This window comes from Coregonus lavaretus (genome assembly GCF_964263955.1).
Source record: "Coregonus lavaretus genome assembly, chromosome: 10".
In the NCBI taxonomy this organism is placed as follows: domain Eukaryota; kingdom Metazoa; phylum Chordata; class Actinopteri; order Salmoniformes; family Salmonidae; genus Coregonus; species Coregonus lavaretus.
The window spans coordinates 58,260,965-58,286,890 of NC_139997.1; the positions used below are offsets into that span (position 1 = coordinate 58,260,965).

The 25,926-nt window shown below is 46.2% G+C and overlaps 1 protein-coding gene across 1 annotated transcript in view; it reads right to left on the reverse strand.

Moving 5' to 3' along the window:
* LOC311136392 (P2X purinoceptor 1-like) overlaps nt 1-22,739 on the reverse strand; it is a gene marked incomplete at its 3' end in the record, with an annotated part of 40,680 nt that extends 17,941 nt beyond the window's left edge. Inside the window, exons 1-2 of the mRNA XM_084170489.1 lie at nt 22,576-22,739; nt 10,169-10,313 (exon numbers count right to left, since the gene is read on the reverse strand). Of these exons, the coding sequence (XP_084026615.1) occupies nt 10,169-10,313; nt 22,576-22,712 (282 nt within the window). The 5' untranslated portion in view covers nt 22,713-22,739. The remainder of the gene's footprint in view (nt 1-10,168; nt 10,314-22,575) is intronic.
* Between the last annotated feature and the right edge of the window lie 3,187 nt (nt 22,740-25,926).

Consider the following 25,926-nt stretch of genomic DNA (forward strand, 5'->3'; position numbering starts at 1 on the left):
CCGGGCGACGTTGCTAGGCGGGTGATCTCTCGATTACCCGCACCTGCTTCTCATCAGCTTCGGCACACCTGGTCCTGATCATCATCCCTTCATAAGCTCTGACCTGACATCCATTCCCTGCCGGATCGTTAGCCATGAACAGTATGTTTGTCAGCGTATCAGCCTCTGAGTTACTAGCGTTAGTTTTGTTGTTTTGCACCTTGTTGGCTTGCCGTGTACTTACCTCTGTTTTTTTCTGTCTACAGTCATTCTCCCGGAACCTTCACCCAACCCCTGCCTGGTTGTCGGCGGCTGCCGAGCCATCATTGGATCTGCCACTTCACCTCCACCAACTCATCTCCGCCGCCCGCTCCGTCTTTTTTTGAATCTGTTAATAAATACTCACCTTCGTTCAACTCACCTTGTCCTGGTCTGCTTCTGGGTTCTGGCTTAGAAAAAAGTGACAGAACGATCCGGCCAGAAATGAACCCAGCGGACCTGGACTCTGTTCGCCATGCCATTACCCATCAGGAAAGGATGTTGGGACAACACAGCACGGCGCTACAGGAGATAGCGTTGTCGGTTCGGAACTTTTCGACCACTCTGACGAAGATCCAGGCTCAGCTCAGTTTGCCGGTGGAGAATCCACCACCGGTTTCACCCCTTTCGCCTGCCGCTTCTGGAGCTGTGCCCTTCCCTGAGCCAAAGGTTCCGACGCCTGATAAGTATGAAGGGGATTTGGAAAGATGCCGTTCCTTTCTTATGCAGTGTGGATTAGTGTTCGATCTACAGCCCCACTCGTACGCCACAGACAAGGCTAGGATAGCCTTTGTTATTGAATTGCTGCGTGGTAGAGCCCTGGAGTGGGCTTCAGCCGTATGGGAACGACAGGACACCTGCATGGCGTCATACCAGGAGTTCACGGCAGAGATGAGGAAGCTGTTTGACCATCCAGTCCGAGGTAAGGATGCAGCTAAGCGCCTGTTTTCTCTTCGCCAAGGAGCTCACAGCGTTGCCGACTTCGTAATCGAATTCAGGACATTGGCTGTGGAGAGTGGGTGGAATGAAGAGTCACTGCAAGCGGCCTTTTATCAGGGGTTGTCGGAGCAACTCAAGGATGAGCTGATCTCCTATCCGGAGCCTAGTGACCTGGACAGTTTGGTAGCTTTGTATATTCGGGTGGATAACAGAGTTCGAGAGAGAAGGAGGGAGAAGCAATGGGGCCCGTCCAATCAATCAGCTTCTCGGTTCCCAGTCGGGTCAGGAGGTGGACCATAACGCGTCGATCATTGTCCACCACACAGGATTAGTGGAGAGGTCCTGCCTCCAGATTGTCATGCTAACTGCCTCAAGACTGCCTGTTCCCATTCTGTTCCCAGTCAGGTCATTGAGGCTAACCCCCCAGATTTGTCCCTGGTTCCTGAAACATATCACGAGTTGGGGGAAGTGTTCAGTAAGCAGAGGGCTCTGTCACTCCCTCCCCACCGACCATATGATTGTGCCATAAACCTGTTCCCTGGAGCTGCCTATCCCAAGGGACGGTTATACAGCATCTCCCGACCTGAACGTGAAGCTTTGGAGACCTACATAAAGGAGTCCCTAGCTGCTGGTCTCATTCGTCCCTCGTCATCACCCCTGGGGGCAGGATTCTTCTTTGTGAGTAAGAAGGATGGCTCTCTTCGACCTTGTATTGATTATCGGGGGTTGAATGATATCACGGTCAAGAACAAGTATCCCCTGCCCTTGATGAGCTCTGCTTTCGACTCCTTACAGGGTGCTACTGTGTTCACCAAGCTGGACCTACGCAATGCGTATCATCTGGTCCGGATCAGAGAGGGGGACGAGTGGTTAACTGGTTTCAATACACCGATGGGTCATTTCGAGTATCAGGTGATGCCGTTTGGACTGACCAATGCTCCAGCAGTGTTCCAGAGTATGGTGAATGACGTCCTGAGAGATATGATCGGTCTTTTTGTGTTTGTTTACCTGGATGACATTCTTATCTTCTCTAAGGAGCCTTCCAGCCACGTCCAGCATGTCAAGCAGGTTCTGCAGCGATTGCTGGAGAATCGCCTGTTTGTGAAGGCCGAGAAGTGTGAATTTCACGCCCACACTACATCCTTCCTCGGGTACATCATCTCCAGGGGAGAGATTAGGATGGACCAAGAGAAGGTTAGGGCGGTTCTGGATTGGGCCCAGCCCGGTACGAGATTGCAGCTCCAGAGGTTTCTGGGGTTTGCGAATTTCTATCGGAGATTTATCCGTGATTACAGCCGTGTGGCCGCTCCTTTAACTGCCCTGACTTCTAGTACCAGAACCTTCAGTTGGAATCCTGAGGCGGACTGAGCATTTCTGGATTTGAAGAGAGAGAGAAAAACCATTTAAATCTTCATTATTCAGCCCTCTAAAATCATTGACAGGTGGCAACATTGACTGATTACATCAATGTGTCTTACAATAAATAAATAAATATTATTTTGAAAGAATACCTGTGAAATAATTTGCATAAAGGAAGGAATCAGGAAATCTGGTCACAATGCAGACACAGTGGACGGATAACAGAAACATTTCTGGAAATGCATAATCATAATGTAGACAAGATCAGGACAAAGGACCCATGTTAGCACCACGTATAAACAGGGCTAGAAAGACTATAATTGTGTCTTTAAACGTGACAATCATACAGTTTAAAGAGATATGGCCATTTACTTTTCTTTAGTATTATAGCCACTATTCTTATTGTTGTCGCTGTTGTTCTCATAATTATTATGTGTATCACTTCGCTTTGGCAACATTGACCTTGTTATTAATGCCATTAAAGCATATCGAATTTGTATTTGAATTTCACCTGTATGTATATATATATATATATATATATATATATATATATATATATATATATATATATATATATATATATATATATATTGTGGCGTACAGCAGGTCAGCCACCAGGGGGAGACTCGTCGAGGCCTGGTAACAGATGGAGTATACATCACGAGGCGGTGGCTCCATCTGCTGGATGTGCCAGGTCTCGCCGGGCTCCCCGGACAGGACTAATTGGGGCTGATTGGGAGCTGGTGAGTAATTAAGGGCGGATTGCTCACCAGCTGTGCAAGGTCCATAAAGCTGCCAGAAGGGCAGCACATGGGGAAGGACTGGGGGAAGTAAGGTAACTTCTGTGTAGTTGGAGATGGTATCCTGGAGAGGGTCTCATGGGGGAGACCTAACCTTTTCTTTTGATTATCTTATTAATAAACACCCTTGAAACCGAGCTACTCATACTCTGTCCGTGTCTGATCTGTGTAAACGTCTTGACCCAACCCCCTGGTCTGCCACAAGTGGTGGAGAATGCGGGCATTTTGATAACGTGGTCAGATCAGGGTTGACGTTTACACAGCATCAGCATGGACGAGTTGATAGCTTAGTTCGTCCGGGCCCAACAAGCACAACAGGCGGTTCAGGAACGAACGCTGGAGGAACAGCGACTACAAAACGTCCGCCTCGTGGAGGAAGTAAGGAAGCTGCAAGGAGGAGCGTCTCCTGAATCCCATCCCAACCAGTTTTTAATCAAGCTAACGGAAGACGATGACATTGAAACATACCTCTGTACGTTTGAACGGACAGCGCTACGGGAAGGATGGCCAAGGCCGAAGTGGCCAAGTCTGCTGGCCCCATTCCTCTCTGGGAATGCCCAAAAGGCGTATAGGGACCTGAACGACGAACAGGCGGCTAACTACGACGGACTCAAACAGGAGATACTCAGCCGCTACGGGTACAGCCTGGCCCATCGGGCTCAACGGTTCCACGACTGGAGGTTCGTACCCGACGCATCCCCCCCGAGCCCAGATGAGCGACCTTCTGCGCGTCACCAGGTCATGGCTCCTAACCGACGTATCCACACTCTCCCTCCTCGACAAAGTGGTCCTGGAACGCTTCGTATGGGCGCTACCTCACGACATAAAGAGGGCAGTGAGCCTATGCGCGCCCCAGACCTTGGAGGGCCTCCTGGAAGCCGTGGAAATGCATCAGAACACTCAGGCCCTACTGAGGGCGACCTGTGCGAGGGGACGGAAGGACAACCCCACCGCGGTGTACCCCGAACCGACAGTCGGCAGTGCCAAGGGACCGCAAACACGTGGAGAGACGGCTGGGGAAGGGCCGACCCGCCACCGACGACCCCAGGTAGATGGAGACCAACGGAGGTGTTTTGAGTGTGGCGCCCGGGGGCACATTGCCTGGAATTGCCCTGCTCGAGAGGAGTCGATGCCACAAGCTAGCACCAGATGTCAAGTGTGTCACGCCTGTTGGGCGCACCATGAATCAACTGCACCCATGGTACCGGTGAAGGTTGACGGACACGACATGGAAGCGCTATTAGACTCCGGAAGCATGGTTACGCTCGTAACCACGAGCCTGCTGAACCAGGAGACCAAATGGTGTAGGGAGATGTCAATTTCCTGTGTTCAAGGTGACACAAAGCGGTATCCCGCCGTATGGACCAACATCGTGACCTCACAAGGGAGCTGCCAGATGATAGTGGGTGCAGTACCAGAGCTGCCGGTACCTATAATAATAATATGCCATTTAGCAGACGCTTTTATCCAAAGCGACTTACAGTCATGCGTGCATACATTTTTGTGTATGGGTGGTCCCGGGGATCGAACCCACTACCCTGGCATTACAAGCGCCGTGCTCTACCAGCTGAGCTACAGAGGACCACATCCTAGTGGGACGGGATTGTCCGCTGTTTGCGGCCCTATGGGGGCACGAGTTGAATAAAAAGATACGAGCCGGCCGAAGAAGAGAGCGGGGACGACCCCTCGCCTGTGCGGCCAGGACGCCAACGGTACCAGTGGTGGTCCCGAGCGGTGAGGACCTCGACCCGGCCCAGAAGCAAGAGCCCCGGAGAACACGGAACACGGCGGTGTTCTCAGAGAAGCCGGGCCGCACAACCCTCATTGAACACCACATCCGTACCCAGCTCGGGAAAACGGTAAGAAAGAGGCCGTATCGAATTCCGGAGGCCCGACGGAAGGCCGTGAAACAAGAAGTGGAGGCTATGCTGAGGATGGGGGTCGTTGAAGAGTCCCACAGTGCATGGTGCAGCCCCATCGTGTTGGTGCCCAAACCGGACGGTAGCCTCCGCTTCTGTAATGATTTCTGGGGTGTGAACAACATAAGCGTATTCGACGCCTAGCCTATGCCGAGGGTGGACGAGCTAATCAACCGATTGGGAAAGGCCCGGTACATCAGCACCCTTGACCTGACAAAGGATATTGGCAGGTACTATTGGCAGCCTCCTCCCGGGAGAAGACGGCGTTCTCGACACCAGACGGTCTGTACTAGTACCGGGTGCTCCCGTTCGGTCTCCACGGAGCACCGCCCACATTCCAGTGACTGATGAACAGGGTGCTTCAACCCCACCAGCAGTACGCAGCGGCCTATCAGGATGATATCATCATCCACAGCCAAGGTTGGGAGGAGCATCTGACGTGCCTCCAGGCAATGCTGGACGAGCTCAGACAAGCCGGGTTGACCGCAAACCCCAAGAAATGCAAGCTAGGGTTCGAGGAGGTGGAGTACCTGGGGTATTTGATCGGACGAGGGAACCTCAAGCCCCAGGAGAGGAAGGTTCACGCGGTACGTGACTGGCCCGTTCCACGCACCAAGACACAGGTCAAGTCCTTCCTGGGACTGGCAGGATACTATAGCCGGTTTATCCCCAACTTTGCGGCTATAGCTTCCCCCCTTACCAATCTAACCAGGGCCCGCCTCCTGAAAACAGTGAAATGGACGGACGAGACAGAAGCGGCGTTCAGCCGTCTGATGGAAGCGCTGTGCTCCCATCCGATTCTCGTAAGCCCGATTTCCAGGTGCCGATAGTGGTCCAGACGGATGCATGTGATACGGGACTAGGGGCCGTTCTGTCCCAGATACACGATGGGGAGGGCGTACAGCAGGTCAGCCACCAGGGGGAGTATCGTCGAGGCCTGGTAACAGATGGCGGTGGCTCCATCTGCTGGACGTGACAGGTCTCGACGGGCTCCCCGGACAGGACTAATTGGGGCTGATTGGGAGCTGGTGAGTAATTAAGGGCAGATTGCTCACCAGCTGTGCAAGGCCCATAAAGCTGCCAGAAGGGCAGCACATGGGGAAGGACTGGGGGAAGTAAGGTAACTTCCGTGTAGTTGGAGAGGGTCTCATGGGGGAGACCTAACCTTTTCTTTTGATTATTTTATTAATAAACACCCTTGAAACCGAGCTAATCATACTCTGTCCGTGTCTGATCTGTGTAAACGTCTTGACCCAACACCCTGATCTGCCACAATATATATATATATATATATATATATATATATATATATCGAAGCCTCCATTCTCTGTGGGAACAGGGTCTGCTACCCTACTGGATATAGTTTGACCTGTAAATGTGTAACAATGTACGCTGGGAGTCGGGAAGCAAGTACATGGAGTGCATTTAATGATAAATAAACATGGAACAAAACAAGAGTAGCGTCCAGACAGGAACAGAGTAACAGAATCAATAACGCCTAGGAAGAAACCAAAGGGAGTGACATATATAGGGGAGGTAATCAGGAAGGTGATGGAGTCCAGGTGAGTCTGATGAGTGAGTCTGATGAGGCGCTGGTGCGCGTAACGATGGTGACAGGTGTGCGTAATAAAGAGCAGCCTGGTGACCTAGAGGCCAGAGGGGGAGTATACCTGACAAAACGTAATCACGTCGGAAGGTCATGAGGTGAAATCAGTTGTCATTAAAAAAGTTATTACTTGACCCTTTCACAGACCTGCAGGTCATCTCTCCATGTTACGTTACAAACCTTTTGTCGCTGTTGTTTTGGTAACAGACATATAGCCCCTGCCATGGAATAGAATTACTGAATTACATGAGGGTGCAGTCAAATAGCCCTGGTCTAAGGGACTTTTTCTTGTTCTAGTAATTGCATTTCTATGACCCTCGCTCTCCTGTTTTATTCTATTCATGTTCATGTAAACTAATTCATATGTAAAGGCCATATAAAGCACAGGACATGTGGCCCTGCATTAATAAGGACTGGTACTGGAGCCTTCCTGCCTGGGTAACAGCATTAGATGGCATCAGACCTAGGTTCAAATACAATTTGACGTCATTTAGCTCTGCTTGATTGACACTTTAGCTGTGCTTGATTGAGCTTCCCTGTTGCAATGGAATCAACAGAAAAGTCTAACGTCTCCAAAGTGCAAACACAAAGTCTTTGAAAGATCTTAAATAGTATTTAAACACAGGTCTGGATGGCATGCTTGTGTAATTCGGTCACACGATGCTAAGTCACTGACTGTGACCACTTCGGGAAGTGGTTATTATCATGCAAAGACAGACGGTATTGCATCAATTCCTGTCAATGTTATAACAAGATCCATAATGGCAGCTACTTGATAATGCAATTAGAGATAGGATCATTTCTTTGTGGATGAATGTCATTAGGGCATGTCTATGTAGTTACAGTAGTACAAGATAGCTTTTACTACTACTACTACTACTACTACTACTACTACTACTACTACTACTACTACAAAACTGCTCAATATACTGCCTATTTCAATGTCTAGAAAATAAATACCTTTGGATGTAATACAATGTTGAATCACTAAATCAATACTGTATAACCAGTATCAATGACATTGTTTTGGAAATCACCATGAGACTCAGGTAAATACCTTGAATAAGTTAACAGATACCATATATTATGATAACAGACAAGGTAATCTTCAGGTACAGTTGAAGTCGGAAGTTTACATACACCTTAGCCAAATACATTTAAACTCCTGAAATTTAATCCTAGTAAAAATGCTCTGTTTTAAGTCAGTTAGGATCACCACTATATTTTAAGAATGTGAAATGTCAGAATAATAGTAGAGAGAATTATTTATTTCAGCTTTAATTTCTTTCATCACATTCCCAGTGGGTCAGAAGTGTACATACACTCAATTAGTATTTTGTAGCATTGCCTTTAAATTGTTTAACTTGGGTCAAATGTTTCGGGTAGCCTTCCACAAGCTTCCCACAATAAGTTGGGTGAATTTTGGCCCATTCCTCCTGACAGAGCTGGTGTAACTGAGTTAGGTTTGTAGGCCTCCTTGCTCGCACACGCTTTTTCAGTTCTGCCCACATATTTTCTATAGGATTGAGGTCAGGGCTTTGTGATGGCCACTCCAATACCTTCACTTTGTTGTCCTTAAGCCATTTTGCCACAACTTTGGAAGTATGCTTGGGGTCATTGTCCATTTCGAAGACCCATTTGCGACCAAACTTTAACGTCCTGACTGATGTCTTGAGATGTTGCTTCAATATATCCACATAATTTTCCTTCCTCATGATGCCATCTATTTTGTGAAGTGTACCAGTCCCTCCTGCAGGAAAGCACCACCACAGCATGATGTTGCCACCCCCGTGCTTCACGGTTGGGATGGTGTTCTTCGTCTTGCAAGCCCCACCTTTTTCCTCCAAACATAACGATGGTCATTAATGCCAAACAGTTCTATTTTTGTTTCATCAGACCAGAGAACATTTCTCCAAAAAGTACGATCTTTGTCCCCATGTGCAGTTGCAAACCGTAGTCTGGCTTTTTTATGGCCGTTTTGGAGCAGTGTCTTCTTCCTTGGTGAGTGGCCTTTCAGGTTATGTCGATACAGGACTCGTTTTACTGTGGATATAGATACTTTTGTACCTGTTTCCTCCAGCATCTTCACAAGGTCCTTTGCTGTTGTTCTGGGATTGATTTGCACTTTTCGCACCAAAGTACGTTCATCTCTAGGAGACAGAACGCGTCTCCTTCCTGAGTGGTATGACGGCTGCGTGGTCCCATGGTGTTTATACTTGCGTACTATTGTTTGTACAGATGAACGTGGTACCTTCAGGCGTTTGGAAATTGCTCACAAGGATGAACCAAACTTGTGGAGGTCTACAATTATTTTTCTGAGGTCTTGGCTGATTTCTTTTGATTTCCCCATGATGTCAAGCAAAGAGGCACTGATTTTGAAGGTAGGCCTTGAAATAAATCCACAGGTACACCTCCAATTGACTCAAATGATGTCAATTAGCCTATCAGAAGCTTCTAAAGCCATGGCATCATTTTCTGGAATTTTCCAAGCTGTTTAAAGGCACCGTCAACTTAGTGTATGTAAACTTCTGACCCACTGGAATTGTGATACAATGAATTATAAGTGAAATAATCTGTCTGTAAAAAATTGTTGGAAAAGTTACTTGTGTCATGCACAGAGTAGATGTCCTAACCAACTTGCCAAAACTATAGTTTGTTAACAAGAAAGTTGTGGAGTGGTTGAAAAACGAGTTTTAATGACTCCAACCTAAGTGTATGTAAATGTACGACTTCAACTGTAGATACCTTGAATAGGCAAATAGATACTGATATAAGATCACAGGATGTATAATCTTGTGTTTTTGACCTTCTTCTTGCTGTGTTTGTTCATTGATCTCCATACTACTGACCATCAGTCAAACCGGTTCTGAATTAAATAGACCCATCATGGCCACACCCCTCAGCGTAAACAGTGGTGTCTTCTTTGTATCTCTTCATTGCTTAGTCATGGTAAACATGAGCTGACTACACTTAGGCAAACAATGTCACTGTGTTTACAGAGACTCTCCTGCTTGTCTCTGTATTTGCCTAATGTGTGTGCAGGATCAGGAAGCGTGCAAAGGAACCACTCATGAAAGTTAGGTACAGTTTCACTCTCACACCTGCTTGTTGACAATGATATCAGGATGTCACAGGTCATCATCTTCTTCTTCTTCTTCTTCTTCTTCTTCTTCTTCTTCTTCTTCTTCTTCTTCTTCTTCTTCTTCACCTTCTTCATTTCCTCCTCCTCCTTCTTCTTCTTCTTCTTCTTCTTCTTCTTCTTCTTCTTCTTCTTCTTCTTCAGTTTGTCAGACACCATCTGTCTGACTTCCCTGCATGAACCTCACTGTAGTACTTTATTACGCATAACTATTGCACTACTATTACAGCACACTGGTAGATGTATTGTGAGGCTCAGTTCCTAGAGGGTGTAATGATCTGTGACCTTTCAGGTCATTAATTACGTTTTTCATTCAATACAGTACTTACTAGTGCTGTTAGTCCACACTCAGCCACCTGTTCAAGAAAGACATTAGCCAATGACCCACCTGTTCAGGGAAGACGTAGTCAGCCATGTCCCAGACCCTCTCCTCTCCATCCACCTTGGTGTAGCCCACCCCTTTCATCTTAGTAAAGACAGAACCCACGGCCGTGTCTGTCGACTGGTAGCCTTTTTCATAGATAAACACCCAACTGAATGGAGCAGAGGACACAGAGGATACCATAAATCAATCAAATGTATATATAACGCCCCAACAGTTGTCACAAAGTGCTTTACAGTTACCCGGACTAGACCCTAAAAAGCAAGCAGAAGCACAATGGTGAGGGAAAAGTCTCTGGATGTCAGAAACCTTGAGAGGAACCAGACATACAGTACTAGGGGTTTCAGCATCTGAGATATGAAACCCCAGGCAAGAGCAAAGATCCACTAGTAATGCCAGCATTTCTAGACAACCGTTTCACATGATGCCAGCAGCTATATGACAAGGTTACAGTACAGTATGTGTCATACATGTATGATGTGTTGTATGACTAATGTAGTTAAGTTCAATCAGTAAGGCTGGTCTGAATGTATCTTCTCACGTTAAACTTTGTTTCAGTAGTATAACGTATTCACATTGAAGCTTTTATCATTGGCACAGTGGGAAGTTTATATTTGTCATTTTTAATAATGGTCTCATCATCATCAGATTGAGCAGACGTGACGTGGTAGGTGGCAGTGATGTACTGAGCTCCAAACCTGTCTCATTATTGATTGTTTAAAATTGTAATTTAGCCATCAATTAAAAGAAGGGAGCAAACTGAAAGAGATACCAGACTTTGAGAATTTTATAGCTAAATCCTATGGCATGTTAAGTCAACAGAAAATGCGGGCAAGAGCAGTACTGTCCTCCAGCGAGACAGAGATGTTGTGGCCGACCAAACTTTTTTATCACAATGGACGGTTAAACTGAAGAAGGTTACCCAACAACATACTTCAAACACGACAGAGCTCCTTTGGCAAACATGAACGAGCAATTGAAAAAGCTGGATTTGCTCCCTGGAGCAAAAGCAGAAATAGAGGCCCTCAAAGTATCGGTGGAGTCTAATAACAGCTTAATACAGCAAATAAAGGCAGAAAATGAAACCCTCCAGGCCACAAAACTACAGGATGATAACAAACAAACGATATCAAATGCAGAAGCATGAGGCACAATATTGTTATAGTAGGGGTGTGTCACGCCCTGGCTCTGGGGACTCTAGTATGTTGAGCCAGGGTGTGAGTTTTCATTTGTTTTTCGTTCTAGTTTTGTAGTTCTATGTTGGCCAGTGTGGTTCTCAATCAGAGGCAACGTGTATCAGCTGTTGCTTGTTGTCTCTGATTGGGAACCATACTTAAGCAGCCAGTTTTCCCACAGTGTTTGTGGGATCTTGTTCCGTGTTGGTATGTGTTTTGCACCTGTGGACGTCATATATCGATTTTGTTATTTTTGTTCGTGTAATCATTATTTAATAAATATGTTCACCTTCCACGCTGCGCCTTGGTCCTCTGTATCCGACGATCGTGACAGAAGATCCCACCAACACTGGACCAAGCAGCGTGTCCAGGAGCCAGCGCCAGAGGTATCGCTAAAGGACATCAACCTCGACTGGGCCTGGCCCACGGGGAGGAGAGGCCCCCATACATTTTTTAGGGGGGGCTCACGCCGTGGACGACGGGGCAGCAGGAGGCCGCGATAGAGCGGTCCAGCGGGTTTGCAGAGGAGGCCGCCAGGTTAAGGGGCCACTGGTCACAGAGGAGAGGGAAAGTGTAGAGGCACGGCGAGAGGTACTGGGGTGTGTTACCAGTCCGGTCCGGCCCGTTCCTGATCCCTGCGTAGGGCCAGTGGTGTGTGTCCCCAGTACGGTCCGGCATGTTCCTGTTCCTCGCATCGAGCCTGTGGTGCGCGTCGTCAGCCCGGCCCGGCCTGTTCCTGCTCCACGCACCAAGCCTATGGTGCGCATCGTCAGCCCGGCCCAGCCTGTTCCTGCTCCACGCACCAAGCCTATGGTGCGCATCGTCAGCCCGGTTCGGCCTGTTCCTGCTCCACGCACCAAGCCTATGGTGCGCATCGTCAGCCCGGTTCGGCCTGTTCCTGCTGCCCACACCAAGCCAGTGGTGTGCGTCGTCAGTCCGGCACAGCCTGGTTCGGCACCGGTCAGCTGCTCCACGCCGGAGCTAGAGCAATCCGCTCCACCGGTGTTCAGTCCAGCTCCGGCCAGCAGGGTCAGACCGGACCAGGGGTACTTTGGGGGGTTGGAGAGGGAGTGGGAATCATGCCCGGAGCCGGATCCGCCGCCAAGGCGGAGTGCCCACCCGGTCCCTCCCCTGTGGTGTTTGGTTGGCGCGGCCCCTTTGGGGGGGGGTACTGTCACGCCCTGGCTCTGGGGACTCTAGTATGTTGAGCCAGGGTGTGAGTTTTCATTTGTTTTTCGTTCTAGTTTTGTAGTTCTATGTTGGCCAGTGTGGTTCTCAATCAGAGGCAACGTGTATCAGCTGTTGCTTGTTGTCTCTGATTGGGAACCATACTTAAGCAGCCAGTTTTCCCACAGTGTTTGTGGGATCTTGTTCCGTGTTGGTTTGTGTTTTGCACCTGTGGACGTCACGTATCGATTTTGTTATTTTTGTTCGTGTAATCATTATTTAATAAATATGTTCACCTTCCACGCTGCGCCTTGGTCCTCTGTATCCGACGATCGTGACAGGGTGGAGGAAGAGCACAATGAAGACTACCTGATGACGGAGGAACAGGTGGAAAATGTGGATTACCAAAGGGCCCACCTTTTTGGCAGGAAAGTTCCCGACAGACCGAGACCTATTTTTGCCAGGCTAACCCATTACAAAATTAAAGTGGCAGTGCTGGGAAGAGGAGGGAACCTGAAGGACATAGCCGCGGGAAGTAGTTTGGGGATGGGGTGGTCCTCTGTAGCTCAGCTGGTAGAGCATGGCGCTTGTAACGCCAAGGTAGTGGGTTCGATCCCCGGGACCACCCGTACACAAAAAAATGTATGCACGCATGACTGTAAGTCGCTTTGGATAAAAGCGTCTGCTAAATGGCATATTATATTATTATATTATATGGGGGTGCTGTGCTAGTTTGGGGGTGGGGGGGTGGGTGTGCTGGAAGAAAAGTTTTGCCCGCACTGTAGATGGCTATATCGTCCGCTAATACAGGACTATTAAAGGTCCAGTGCACTACTTTTGTGAGAAAAAATATATATTTTTTATTTTTTTCAGGGGGTGCCGCAGCATTCTCAGCACCCCTACTTCCCGCGGCTATGCGGAACCAATTTCTCTATCAATGAACAATATTCTTGAGAGATCGTGGAGAGTAGACGCATTATTTACCCTATTCTTAAACACCACAGGGCACAGGGCCAGAAAGTGCACCTGGTGTTGGACAAGCTCTCCATTAACAACCAGCTCTTCAGAGACTCCAAGATAACGACCTGGTTGTGAGTAACCCTGCAATGAGGCCTACAACATACCTATTTATTTATTTTATCTCTCTCCCTCATGATGAGCAACCTCATGATGGTTATATGGAAAATTTGAGTATCACGTAGTAGCCTAAACCTATCAATGTTACATTGAGCTAGGTAAATGGAATATGAATGACAGTCATCCAATATGCTGTAATAGAAATAAGGCCATGCTCCCGCATCAACGGCACCGACCACCACTGACGTCTATAGATTAAGTTGTGTGGAAAAGGAACTGTCATGGGCAAAGAAATTCAAAAGGGGTGATGATATTAATTAATAATCATTTCGAGTCAAATGTGCAAACTGTCCAAACAGATCCGCAAGGAAGGTGGATCCTTTTGAATATGCTATTGGATGATAAACAGATTTGGATCATTAATCTATATGGTCCAAATAATGATGATCCACACTTTTTTGTGAGGAAAATATTTATAACAATCTATTGAGCTCACAAGCAACAAACGATCCTATTATTATGGTGGGAGATTATAACACGGTTTGAAGTACTTCAATGGACCGTAAAGGAAATCACACTACAAACTATCACCCCTAGCACTTAAGGAGATCACAAATATCATGGACACATTAGTCCTAGTGGATATATGGAGGCTAACAAACTCTGACCTAGTGAGATATATTGTACATGGAGGAGGCTTAATCAATAGTATTATATTATTATATTATTATTATTAATCAAGCTAGTTTCATTCTTGGCATCAAAAGTTTAAAAAAAAGTATTAATAGGTGTCACGCCCTGGCTCTGGGGACTATGTTATGTTGAGCCAGGGTGTGTAAGTCTATGTTTTGTATATCTATGTTGGCCTGAGTGACTCCCAATCAGAGGCAACGAGTGTCAGCTGGTTGTCTCTGATTGGGAGCCATATTTAACTATCGGTCTTTTCACTTTGTGTTGTGGTTTCTTGTTCCTTTTGGTTTGTGTGTATCGAAGGACTTCACGTTTCGTTCGTTGTTTTTGATCGTGTGATCTGTTTAATAAATAATATGTACGCATTCAACGCTGCGCATTGGTCCTCCTCATTAGACGATCGTGACAGAAGAAACCACCTCAACTGGACCAAGCAGCGAGTCGAGGAGCCATCGCCAGGGAAAGCGCTGGCAGATCTCCGTGGCAGCTTCGACTGGGTCAAGCCCATTGAGGTGCTGAGTGACGAGGGTTGGAGACAGAGGAGCGAGAGGTGGGCGAGAATGATGGAGGCCTGGCCCACGGGGAGGAGAGACCCCCAGAAAATTTTTAGGGGGGGGGCTCACGACGTCGGGGCAGCAGGAGGCCGCTATGGAGCGGTCCAGCGGGGTTGCAGAGGAGGCCGCCAGGTTACGGGGGCCACTGGTAGAAGAGGGGATGGAAGGTGTAGAGGCACGGCGAGAGGTACTGGGGTGTGTTACCAGTCCGGTCCGGCCCGTTCCAGATCCCGGTGTAAGGCCAGTGGTGTGTGTCCCTAGTACGGTCCGGTCTGTTCCTGCTCCCCGCACCAAGTCTGTGGTGCGTCTCGTCAGCCCGGCTCTGCCCGTTCCTGCTCTCCGCACCAGGTCTGTGGTGCGCATCGCCAGCCCAGTCCGGCCTATTCCTGCTCCCCGCACCAAACCTACGGTGTGCGTCGACAGCCCAGTCCGGCCCGTTCCTGCTCTCCGCACCAAGTATGTGGTGCGCGTCGCCAGCCCAGTCCGGCCCATCCAAGCTTCCCGCACCAAGCCAGTGGTGTGCGTCGTCAGTCCGGCACGGCCCGTTCCTGCTCTCCGCACCAAGTCTGTGGTGCGCGTCGCCAGCCCAGTCCGGCCCATCCAAGCTTCCCGCACCAAGCCAGTGGTGTGCGTCGTCAGTCCGGCACGGCCCGTGCCTGCTCTCCGCACCAAGTCTATGGTGCGTTTCGTCAGCCCTGTCCGGCCCGTTCCTGCTCTCCGCACCAAGTCTGTGGTGCGCGTCGCCAGCCCAGTCCGGCCCATCCAAGCTCCCCGCACCAGGTCAGTGGTGCGCTTCGTCAGCCCGGTCCGGCCCGTTCCTCCTCCACGCATCAAGCCAGGGGTGGGCGTCGTCAGTCCAGCACAACCCGTGCCTGGGTCATGTCCGGAGCCGGATCCGCCGCCGAGGCGGAGTGCCCACCCGGTCCCTCCCCTGTTGTGGTTGTTTGGCGCGGCCGGAGTCCGCGCCTTTGGGGGGGGGTACTGTCACGCCCTGGCTCTGGGGACTATGTTATGTTGAGCCAGGGTGTGTAAGTCTATGTTTTGTATATCTATGTTGGCCTGAGTGACTCCCAATCAGAGGCAACGAGTGTCAGCGAGTGTCAGCTGGTAAAAATAATTTATAACGGACGTTTTCCTTCAGAACATAGGTACAGTAGATCCCCTTATTGTATGAGACACTTTCAAATGTACCTTTAGAGGCCAATTAATTAAATACTCATCTTTAAAACAAAGCAGTTTCGGTCAAAAGAGATTAGACTAATAAAGGAAATAGAGGGACTAACAGGACAGGTAGATAGCAATAAAACAGATTTGGAACGATCAAGTGTAATCTATTACAAAAATAAAGAAACTGGATGGAAAATTGTGAAAAATGCACCACTTTTTTCTTGAATCTCCATCATAGAAATGCTACCAAAAATAATTTACAGAAACTCGTTACAAATGACGGAGTCATCCATGATTCACCTAATTATATTTTGAAAAAGTATGCAAAATATTTGAAGCATATGTTTTCTTTCCAGTCTCCTCCTGTTAACTCTAAGGATTTTTGCCCTAATAATAATAATAATAATGTCAAATTATCAATTGTACAAAAATACCTGTGTGAAGGCCAACTTACAGAGGAGGGAGTTCTTGAGGCAATTAAATCCTTTCAGTCTGGAAAAACCCCAGGGCTTGATGGCATACCAGTAGAAGTATATCAAACCTTTTTTTATGTACTCAAAGATCCATTATTAGCATGTTTGAACTACTCCTATAAAAAAGGTCTGATTTCACTATTACTGAAACAGGACCCAGGTGGTAAGTATAAAGATCCAGTCCATTTTAAAAACTGGAGGCCTCTTACACTTCAATGTGTGATGCAAAAATCCTCGTGAAATGCATAGTGCATAGAATTACTTATTTTTGTACATTTTCATAGTGTGCAAAAAATACCATAAACCTTATCTTGCGGTGGGATTTAATTTGAAACTTTTCTTCAACAATGTGCGTTATACAGAGGTGATTTAGTAAACTAAAGACAGTTTAGTAAACTGAGCAATATATAAACAGTCGCCTCTTTATAACGCACATTATTGAAGAAAAGCTTCAAATTAAAGATTAAAATGAGGTTTATGGTAATTTTTGTACTATCTTCACACAGACTGATGTATAGGCCTCTCTCACAGCAGTGAGAATTAGGCAGAAAGACAGTAATCCCAGTGCAAGCTGGCTATCACCAGGTGATGTTGAATTAAGGTAGGATTAAAAGGGGCAATCAGCAGTTGCTACATCTATTTTACGACTCATAAATTAATGATATGTGCCCATTGATTCTTGAAGAATATAACTTATAAATTCGTCATGAGCTTAGTTCAACTGTCGTACCACATCAGAACCCAAAATATACGTGTTTTTTTTTACTCCAATGTTTGTAAACAATGTAAATGTAACCCTATGACCATGCACTATGTAGGGAATAGGGTGCCATTTGGGACACTAACAGAGATTTCCAGACTCAAGGGGAATGCTCTGAATGCATAGAATGTTAAGAGTTGGGATGGAATACGTGGAATGTGTGACAATGAGATTATTACATACCGTTACATGTACATTTATCTGCACACATGGGTGAATATACCTTATCTATATCCCAGGTTATTAACCTATTTCTGCTCGTATTGAGCTTGGCTGAGTCTGACATGCCTGTTATTGTATCTCTGTGTAGCTGATACGTAAGGGACTTCCTTGGACAGCCTTTTAATAGTAGCACTGTCTGTCTGTCTGTCTGTCTGTCTCAACCTACCTTCTCCAGAATGATGGACACCAGCTTGTGAGCAAGAGAATTAACAGTAGAGTAGATTATGTCATAGGGCTATATGTACGTACACTGGGATAATATAAAATGACATATTAAACAAGTACTGAAATGACATATAAAGCAATAACCCCCTGGCATCAAGCCCCAGAGACAGGATGTTACACACGTCTACAACTCCTTCCACTGCCACTGCCTTACAGCTTAAGTCACAAGTGTCACACACACCCACGTACACACACACACACACACCCACGTACACACACACACACACACACAGTTTGGCTGTAATTAAACTTTTCAAAAATAAACTGGTACACTTCAACTGGATGTCTGCGTCAAGCTTATGACTACAAATCCCATCGTTGTTGTTGTTTCTGATTAAAGTCCATATAGAAAGAACAGTAAGAACGACCACATTAGAAGAAACCAAAGCGTGACATGAGGAAAAGCATTTTCCACCAGAACAATCTAAGTAAGATCTGTATCGGTTCTGTATCCTAAGGCCTGAGAGAGAGAGAGAGAGAGAGAGGAGAGAAGAGAGAGAGAGAGAGAGAGAGAGAGAGAGAGAGAGAGAGAGAGAGAGAGAGAGAGAGAGAGAGAGAGAGAGAGAGAGAGAAAGAGAGAGAGAGAGAGGAGAGAGAGAGAGAGAGAGAGAGAGAGAGAGAGAGAGAGAGAGAGAGAGAGAGAGAGAGAGAGAGAGAGAGAGAGAGAGAGAGAGAGAGAGAGAAAGTCAGACAGACCATGCGACAGATCTTTTGATGTGTGATTGGCTTTGTGGCTCTTGCTGAGCACACTGTGTTTTTCAGATAGATTTCTTTTGAGTCTCCCTACTTCTATTAAGGCCCGTGGCTGTCTGATCCTGTGTGGCTCAGTTGGTAAGGCATGGAAATTGCAATGCCAGGGTTGTGGGTTTGATTCCAACGGGGAACCACTACTGTAAGTCGCTCTGGATAGAAGCCGATTTATGCTTGATCCGAAAATGTGGTCGGAGGCGCCGTATGGATTGTGTGACGCAGTTGCAGAGCCTCCGTAGGCATGCAGAGGCAAATTGAGCTGCCATGCGTCACCCAAATCTTGTAACAATGCGGAGAGCTCCGTATAGATCCGCATTGACATGATTGGTTGATGGTAGGTGGGGGCGGGAGGTCCTGTATAAACACAAACTCCTTTACAACTTCCTTCACAACAGCTCTGCTCTGCTCAGCGAAGCGCAAAAAGTATAAATGCACTGACTGCAGATGTCGTATCTCAGTAAATGCTGTACGGCCACTGCAGATGTTGGATTGACCATGCAGAGCCTTTGAGAGCCTCTGCTAAATGACTAAAATGTAAATGTACTGAAAAGCCAAGTTATTTTTTATCTCTGAGCTGCCAAAGCCAGCAGGGCTCTGATTAAGAGAGTCCTGGACAGGTTCATAATCACCCCCCACCCCCAGACAGCACACATCACACTTCACACATACAGTTTAGACAAGCACAGGGTCAAGCTGCAGTGCAGTGCCCCTAGATGGAGAGCATGTTGTAGGGTTAAGGGCCTTGCTCAAGGGCCCAATGGTCGGGGAATGTCTTTAGGATGTAAAGAAAGAACATACTTATGAGGTAGTATAATTCTGGATGGAGATCATGTTGTGGGGTTAAGGGCCTTGCTCAAGGGCCCAACGGCCCAACGGTAGGGGGGATGTCTTTAGGATGTGAAGGAAGATCAAACGTCTGAGGTATTATAATTCTGGTATGACTGAATCTGCCAAGCTGAGCGCATTTAAGTTTCTCTGATGTGTTTTCAACAGAGAATCAACTTTTGAAATGTCACATGCCTTTCCGGTATTATCTCAAGGAGGGAAATCACTGAGAAAAAGCAGCGTAGCTGTGTTTACCCATGTTTGATTGTTATCTGTGTGAGCATATGCCTCAGCCTGTTCATGTCCTGTAGCTCCTGAAGTCCAGATGCCTGAAGATGTATACAGACACACAAAACACCCACAGACACAGGTACGTACACACGTACACACACGTACACACACACACACACGTACACACACACACACAAAGTGTAAACAAGTCATTTGTTTTGTTGAGACATGACACAGTCTGTCTTTTGGTGCATCTCCAGTAAGAAAGTACAAAGTACAACATGAAAGTCCAAAGAATTCATCCGCCTGATTCATCACACTATTTGTCAACCTACAAGTCTGCAAGCTAAGGAGAGGATTGGTCCTATGTGACTATCTATTTATCTGTTTTTTCAATCTGATTCTACTGCTTGCATCAGTTACCTGATGTGGAATAGAGTTCCATGTAGTCATGGCTCTATGTAGTACTGCACGCCTCCCATAGTCTGTTCTGGACTTGGGGACTGTGAAGAGACCTCTGGTGGCATGTGTTTTGAGGTATGCATGGGTGTCTGAGCTGTGTGCTAGTCATTTAAATAGACAGCTCGGTGCTTTCAACATGTCAATACCTCTCACAAATACAACTAGTGATGAAGTCAATCTCTCCTCCACTTTGAACAAGGAGAGATTAACATGCATATTATTAATGTTTGCTCTCTGTGTACATCCAAGGGCCAGCCTTGCTACCCTGTTCTGTGCCAATTACAATTTTCCCTCTTTGTATATTGTTGAGTCATCCACATACATAGACACACTACTCAAAGCCAGTGGCATGTCGTTAGTAAAGATTGAAAAAAGTAAGGGGCATAGACAGCTGCCCTGGGGAATTCCTGATTCTACCTTGATTATGGTGGAGAGGCACCCTCTGTGTTCTGTTAGACAGGTAACTCTTTCTCCACAGTATAGCAGGGGGTGTAAAGCCATGACACATACGTTTTTCCAGCAGCAGACTATGATCGATAATGTCAAAAGCGGGAGGTCCTGGGGGCGGAAGGTCCAATATAAACACAAACTCACTTCCTTGACAACTTCCTTCACAACAGCTCTGCTCTGTTTCTGCGAAGCGCAAGAAGTATGAATGCTCTGACTTAGGCGGAGGCCACATCGCAATAAATGCTGTATGGCCACTGCAGACGTCGGATTGACCTTGCAGATTATTAAATTTTACATTTACATTTTAGTCATTTAGCAGACGCTCTTATCCAGAGCGACTTACAGTTAGTGAGTGCATACATTTTTCATACTTATTTAAGTGATATCCGTATCGCCATAATCTACACCACTGTGGCCTTCCGTTATTTATAATAAGGGTCACCTGGAGAAAATCGGTCCTCTCTGAAATGAAAATGGATGGCCCTCCCTAAAATATATTTTTTCCGGACCCTCCTTGAACGCTTGAAAAAATTAATAAGTGACCCTCCCCTATACATAAAATAATAATTTCAACAGAAAGTGGATAGCAGAGAACATGCCTAACGTTTACCCTCACTCCTAGGACAGACCAGAGCATTTAGATTTGTGGTTTTAGAAACTGTTTTTTGTTTTGTAAGCATTAGCCTACATGGCAAAGTAGCCAGTTTGTGGATTCACATTCCACCACATACAAGGGTAAGGGTGAAAATATCACCATTATAATAAAAGTGTTGCAGGAGTGGGTCGCAGTTCCGGAGCGACCCACTAGGTGTCATCCTCCGACAACCATAGGCACCTCCTCACTCACAGTCGGGACTAATTATCTGCCTATTGGTGTCACCTGTGGCTATCTGATTCACCTGTGTATTTATGCCCTCACTTCCCTGTGTTCCCTTGCTCAGTTTTCTCTGCTAGTTCCTTGATGTCAAGCAGTACGTATCAGTGTCGGATCACGTGACGGAGTTACAGGTACTCGAGAAGTGTTCTCCCTGTGTCATTGTGGTATCCCGAGTGGTGCAGTGGTCTAAGGCACTGCATCGCAGTGCTAGCTGTGCCACTATAGATCCTGGTTTGAATCCAGGCTCTGTCATAGCCGGCCGCGACCGGGAGACCCATGGGGCGGCGCATAATTGGCCCTGCGTCGTCCAGGGTAGGGGAGGGAATGGATGGCAGGGATGTAGCTCAGTTGGTAGAGCATGGCGTTTGCAACACCAGGGTTGTGGGTTCAATTCCCACGGGGGGCCAGTATGAAAAATAAAATAATGTATGCACTGTAAGTCGCTCTGGATAAGAGCGTCTGCTAAATGACTAAAATGTAAATGTATTGTGTTATTCCAGTCAGAGTAAGTATTTCGTATTGTTTGCTGTCAGCCTTTTTTTCTGGAGACCTATGTGCTCCTCATTTGTTTTCGTGAATAGTCCGTTGTTTTGTATCCTGGCTTTTGGACCACCAGTAAAGATCCTTGTTTCACCATCCTTGCCTACTGTCTATCCTGCACCGCAGCCATTTGTTTTTAACACAGTAGTTGCATATCATTAGGTAGGCCTATCTGCACCTAACTGTAATGTATTCTATTTTATTCCATGATATTGTTGTTACAAAAAACATTTTTGTTGACTGTGATTAAGGCATGGGAATATAAGAGCATCTGCTAGGCTCAATTAACAAACTAGACATGCATAGCTCACTGCATGATCCTCAAACCAAAGACTGGCCAAACTCATATTTCTAAAAGTGATTCAAAAGGTACTGTAGAATGACTGTATAGCCTAATAAGGCATTTTCGCTTCATTATTATTTAGTACATTTTTGTTTTGCAATTTGTATAATATGTTACGGATTCCAATTTGTACAATATGTTCTGAATTTGTAAGTGCTTAAGATCCCAGACTGCATCTTTAAATATCACACCTTCTTAATTTGGTCAGATATCTCTTGATTAATTGACAGTAGACATTTCAACAAACAAGCCATGTAATGTAAATAATGAAAGCTGGGTCATGCATTTTGCAGTTGAGGAATTTCTTAGTCTTGCTGAAACAGACAAGCTCACACACAACTCACATGTTCACCCCGCTCCACTCTAAGTTTGCATGCATGTAGTGTCCCGTTAAATAACCTCCTTTAAAAGAGGGGGGGTCTTACCCGATGATGTAAGCCAGGACCCCCAGCTGAATCAATCGGCACACGACCCCCACCCTCCTGTTCCGCACCAGCACCTGTCGGGGGGTCTCATACTTGAAGAAGAAGTCAGAGAGGGCGTTGGTGATGTAGCTGTTCATCTTGCTGCTCCGCGGGAGACAGGAGGGTCTCTCCATCCTGGCATACATACACCCAGACCCTGCCTCTCTCTCTCTCTCTCTCTCTCTCTCTCCTATGTATTTTTCTTCTTCAGCCTCCCTTAACCAACAGCTGACATGTTTCACTAGCAGTGTTGGACTCTCGCTCTCGCTCTCGCTCTCTCTTGCTCTCTCTCTCTCTTTCTCACTCTCTCTTTCTTTCTCCCTCTCTGACACTCCTCACAGTCAGTCTTTCTCCCTGTCACCCTTCCCTCTCAAACACACCCTCTCCTTCCCTCTCTTTCGCTCTCTCTGTCCTTCCCTCTCTCCAAAACAAACAAATACTATTGAATCTTGCTGTAAACCAAGGTGTTACTGGTCCACAGTCCTTAAGGCAAAAAACAACTTCTTCACTGCGCTACTGATCACATCATTCAACATCTGTCACAGACGTAATAAACATGACATCCTTCTCACACCATGCAATCATTTCCCCCTGACACTGTCTTCCTGTGTGGTGCACTGAGATAGCACAGACATATGCTTGACTTAAACTTAGGCTACAAAGTTCCCTATACATGTATAATGCATGTGGGTTTTTAATTTTCTATATTTTGTTTCATTCACGCAATTCAGAGTTAAATTGTATTCTGCCATGTGAATGAAGTAGATGAACTTGGACTATGTGTTGCCTGCTTCTTTCGCTTTCCATTACAGATGTTTCATACCGTTTTATCTTTTATTTTTGGTAGGGGTAGCCTACACAAAGTATGAGAAAGAGACAACAATTACTTAATAAATAATAGATTGAATAACATGTAATTAGATTAGATTGGATTAATAAATATAATGTTCTGTTAATCTATTTGATTAACATATAACCGTTGAATGAATATAATTCAGTTACTTGTATGTCGATTAGGGATGAGTTCAACACAACAACACAACACAAAGGTGTTACTAATTTGAATTTAAAAAAGGAAAAAGTCTCTGCACACTCCCAGTCAAAAATACATTTGATAGTTTTGCCTTTTGCCTTCAGCACCTTCACTAATCGGTTTTGGGTATGCAGTAAAAATAAAGAAAACCCTTGAATGAGTAGGTGTTCTAAAACTTTTGGCCGGTAGTGTATCAATGTGTTAGTTTATGACTGTGAGAGACTAGAAGTAGGCTAGGCTGGAATCATTCAAAGAACATTTGCAAACCATGTACCATTAATCTGGAAATACATGTCTTGTAATTGGATGAACGCTGCCTGATCCTGCTTCCACTGAATCTTTTGAAAATACTGGAGAAATACTGGAGCGGGTACTCTAATACTGTGTAACAGTTTCTTTAAGGTTTGTTAATAAATGTCAATATTAGTACTTTTTAAATAAATGCCTACAGTACGAGTCAAAAGTCTGGACACACCTACTCGTTCAAGGGTTTTTCTTTATTTTTTACTATTTTCTACATTGTAGAATAATAGTGAAGACATCAAAACTATGAAATAACACATATGGAATCATGTAGTAACCAAAAACGTGTTAAACAAATCAAAATATATTTTATATTTGAGATTCTTCATATAGCCACCTTTTGCCTTGATGACAGCTTTGCACACTCTTGGCATTCTCTCAACCAGCTTCTCCTGGAATGCTTTTCCAACAGTCTTGAAGGAGTTCCCACATATGCTGAGCACTTGTTGGCTGCTTTTCCTTCACTCTGCAGTATGATTCATCCCAAACCATCTCAATTGGGTTGAGGTCGGGGGATTGTGGAGGCCAGGTCATTTGATGCAGCACTCCATCACTCTCCTTCTTGGTCAAACTCCCCTTACACAGCCTGGAGGTGTGTTGGGTCATTGTCCTGTTGAAAAACAAATGATAGTCCCACTAAGCCCAAACCAGATGGGATGGCGTATCACTGCAGAATTCTGTGGTAGCCATGCTGGTTAAGTGTGCCTTGAATTCTAAATAAATCACAGACAGTGTCACCAGCAAAGCACCCCACACCATCACATCTCCATGCTTTATGGTAGGAAATAAACATGCAGAGATAATCCATTCACCCACACCGCGTCTCACAAAGCCTCGGCTGTTGGAACCAGAAATCTCAAATTTGGACTCCAGACCAAAGGACACATTTCCACCGGTCTAATGTCCATTGATCATGTTTCTTGGCCCAAGCAAGTCTCTTCTTATTATTGGTGTCCTTTAGTAGTGGTTTCTTTGCAGCAATTTGACCATGAAGGCCTGATTCACACAGTCTGCTCTGAACAGTTGATCTTGAGACGTGTCTGTGACTTGAACTCTATGAAGCATTTATTTGGGCTGCAATTTCTGAAGCTGGTAACTCTAATGAACTTATCTTCTGCAGCAGAGGTAACTCTGTGTCTTCCATTCCTGTGGCGGTCCTCATGAGAGCAACGCCAGCACAAGAACTGGAGCTTCATGAAATGGGTTTCCATGGCCGAGCAGCCATGGAAACCCATTTCCCATTTCCCATTTCCCAAACCCATACAAGCCTAAGATCACCATGCGCAATGCCAAGCATCGGCTGGAGGGGTGTAAAGCTCGCCGCCATTGGACTCTGGAGCAGTGGAAACGCGTTATCTGGAATCACGCTTCACCATATGGCAGTCCGACGGACGAATCTGGGTTTGGCGGATGCCAGGAGAATGCTATCTGCCCCAATGCATATTGCCAACTGTAAAGTTTGATGGAGGAGGAATAATGGTCTGGGACTGTTTTTCATGGTTTGGGCTAGGCCCCTTAGTTCCAGTGAAGGGAAATCTTAATGCTACAGCATACAATGACATTCTAGACAATTCTGGGCTTCCAACTTTGTGGCAACAGTCAGGGCTCGATGTTTCAGCATGACAATGCCCCTGTAAACAAAGCAAGGTCCATACAGAAATGGTTTGTCGAGATCGGTGTGGAAGAACTTGACTGGCCAGCACAGAGCCCAGACCTCAACCCCATCAAACACCTTTGGGATGAATTGGAACGCCGACTCGAGCCAGGCCTAATCGCCCAACATCAGTGGTCGACCTCACCAATGCTCTTGTGGCTGAATGGAATCAAGTCCCTGCAGCAATGTTCCAACATCTAGTGTGAAGCCTTCCCAGAAGAGTGGAGACTGTTATAGCAGCAAAGAGGAGACCAACTCCATATTAATGCCCATGATTTTGGAATGAGATGTTCGACGAGCAGGTGTCCACATACTTTTGGTC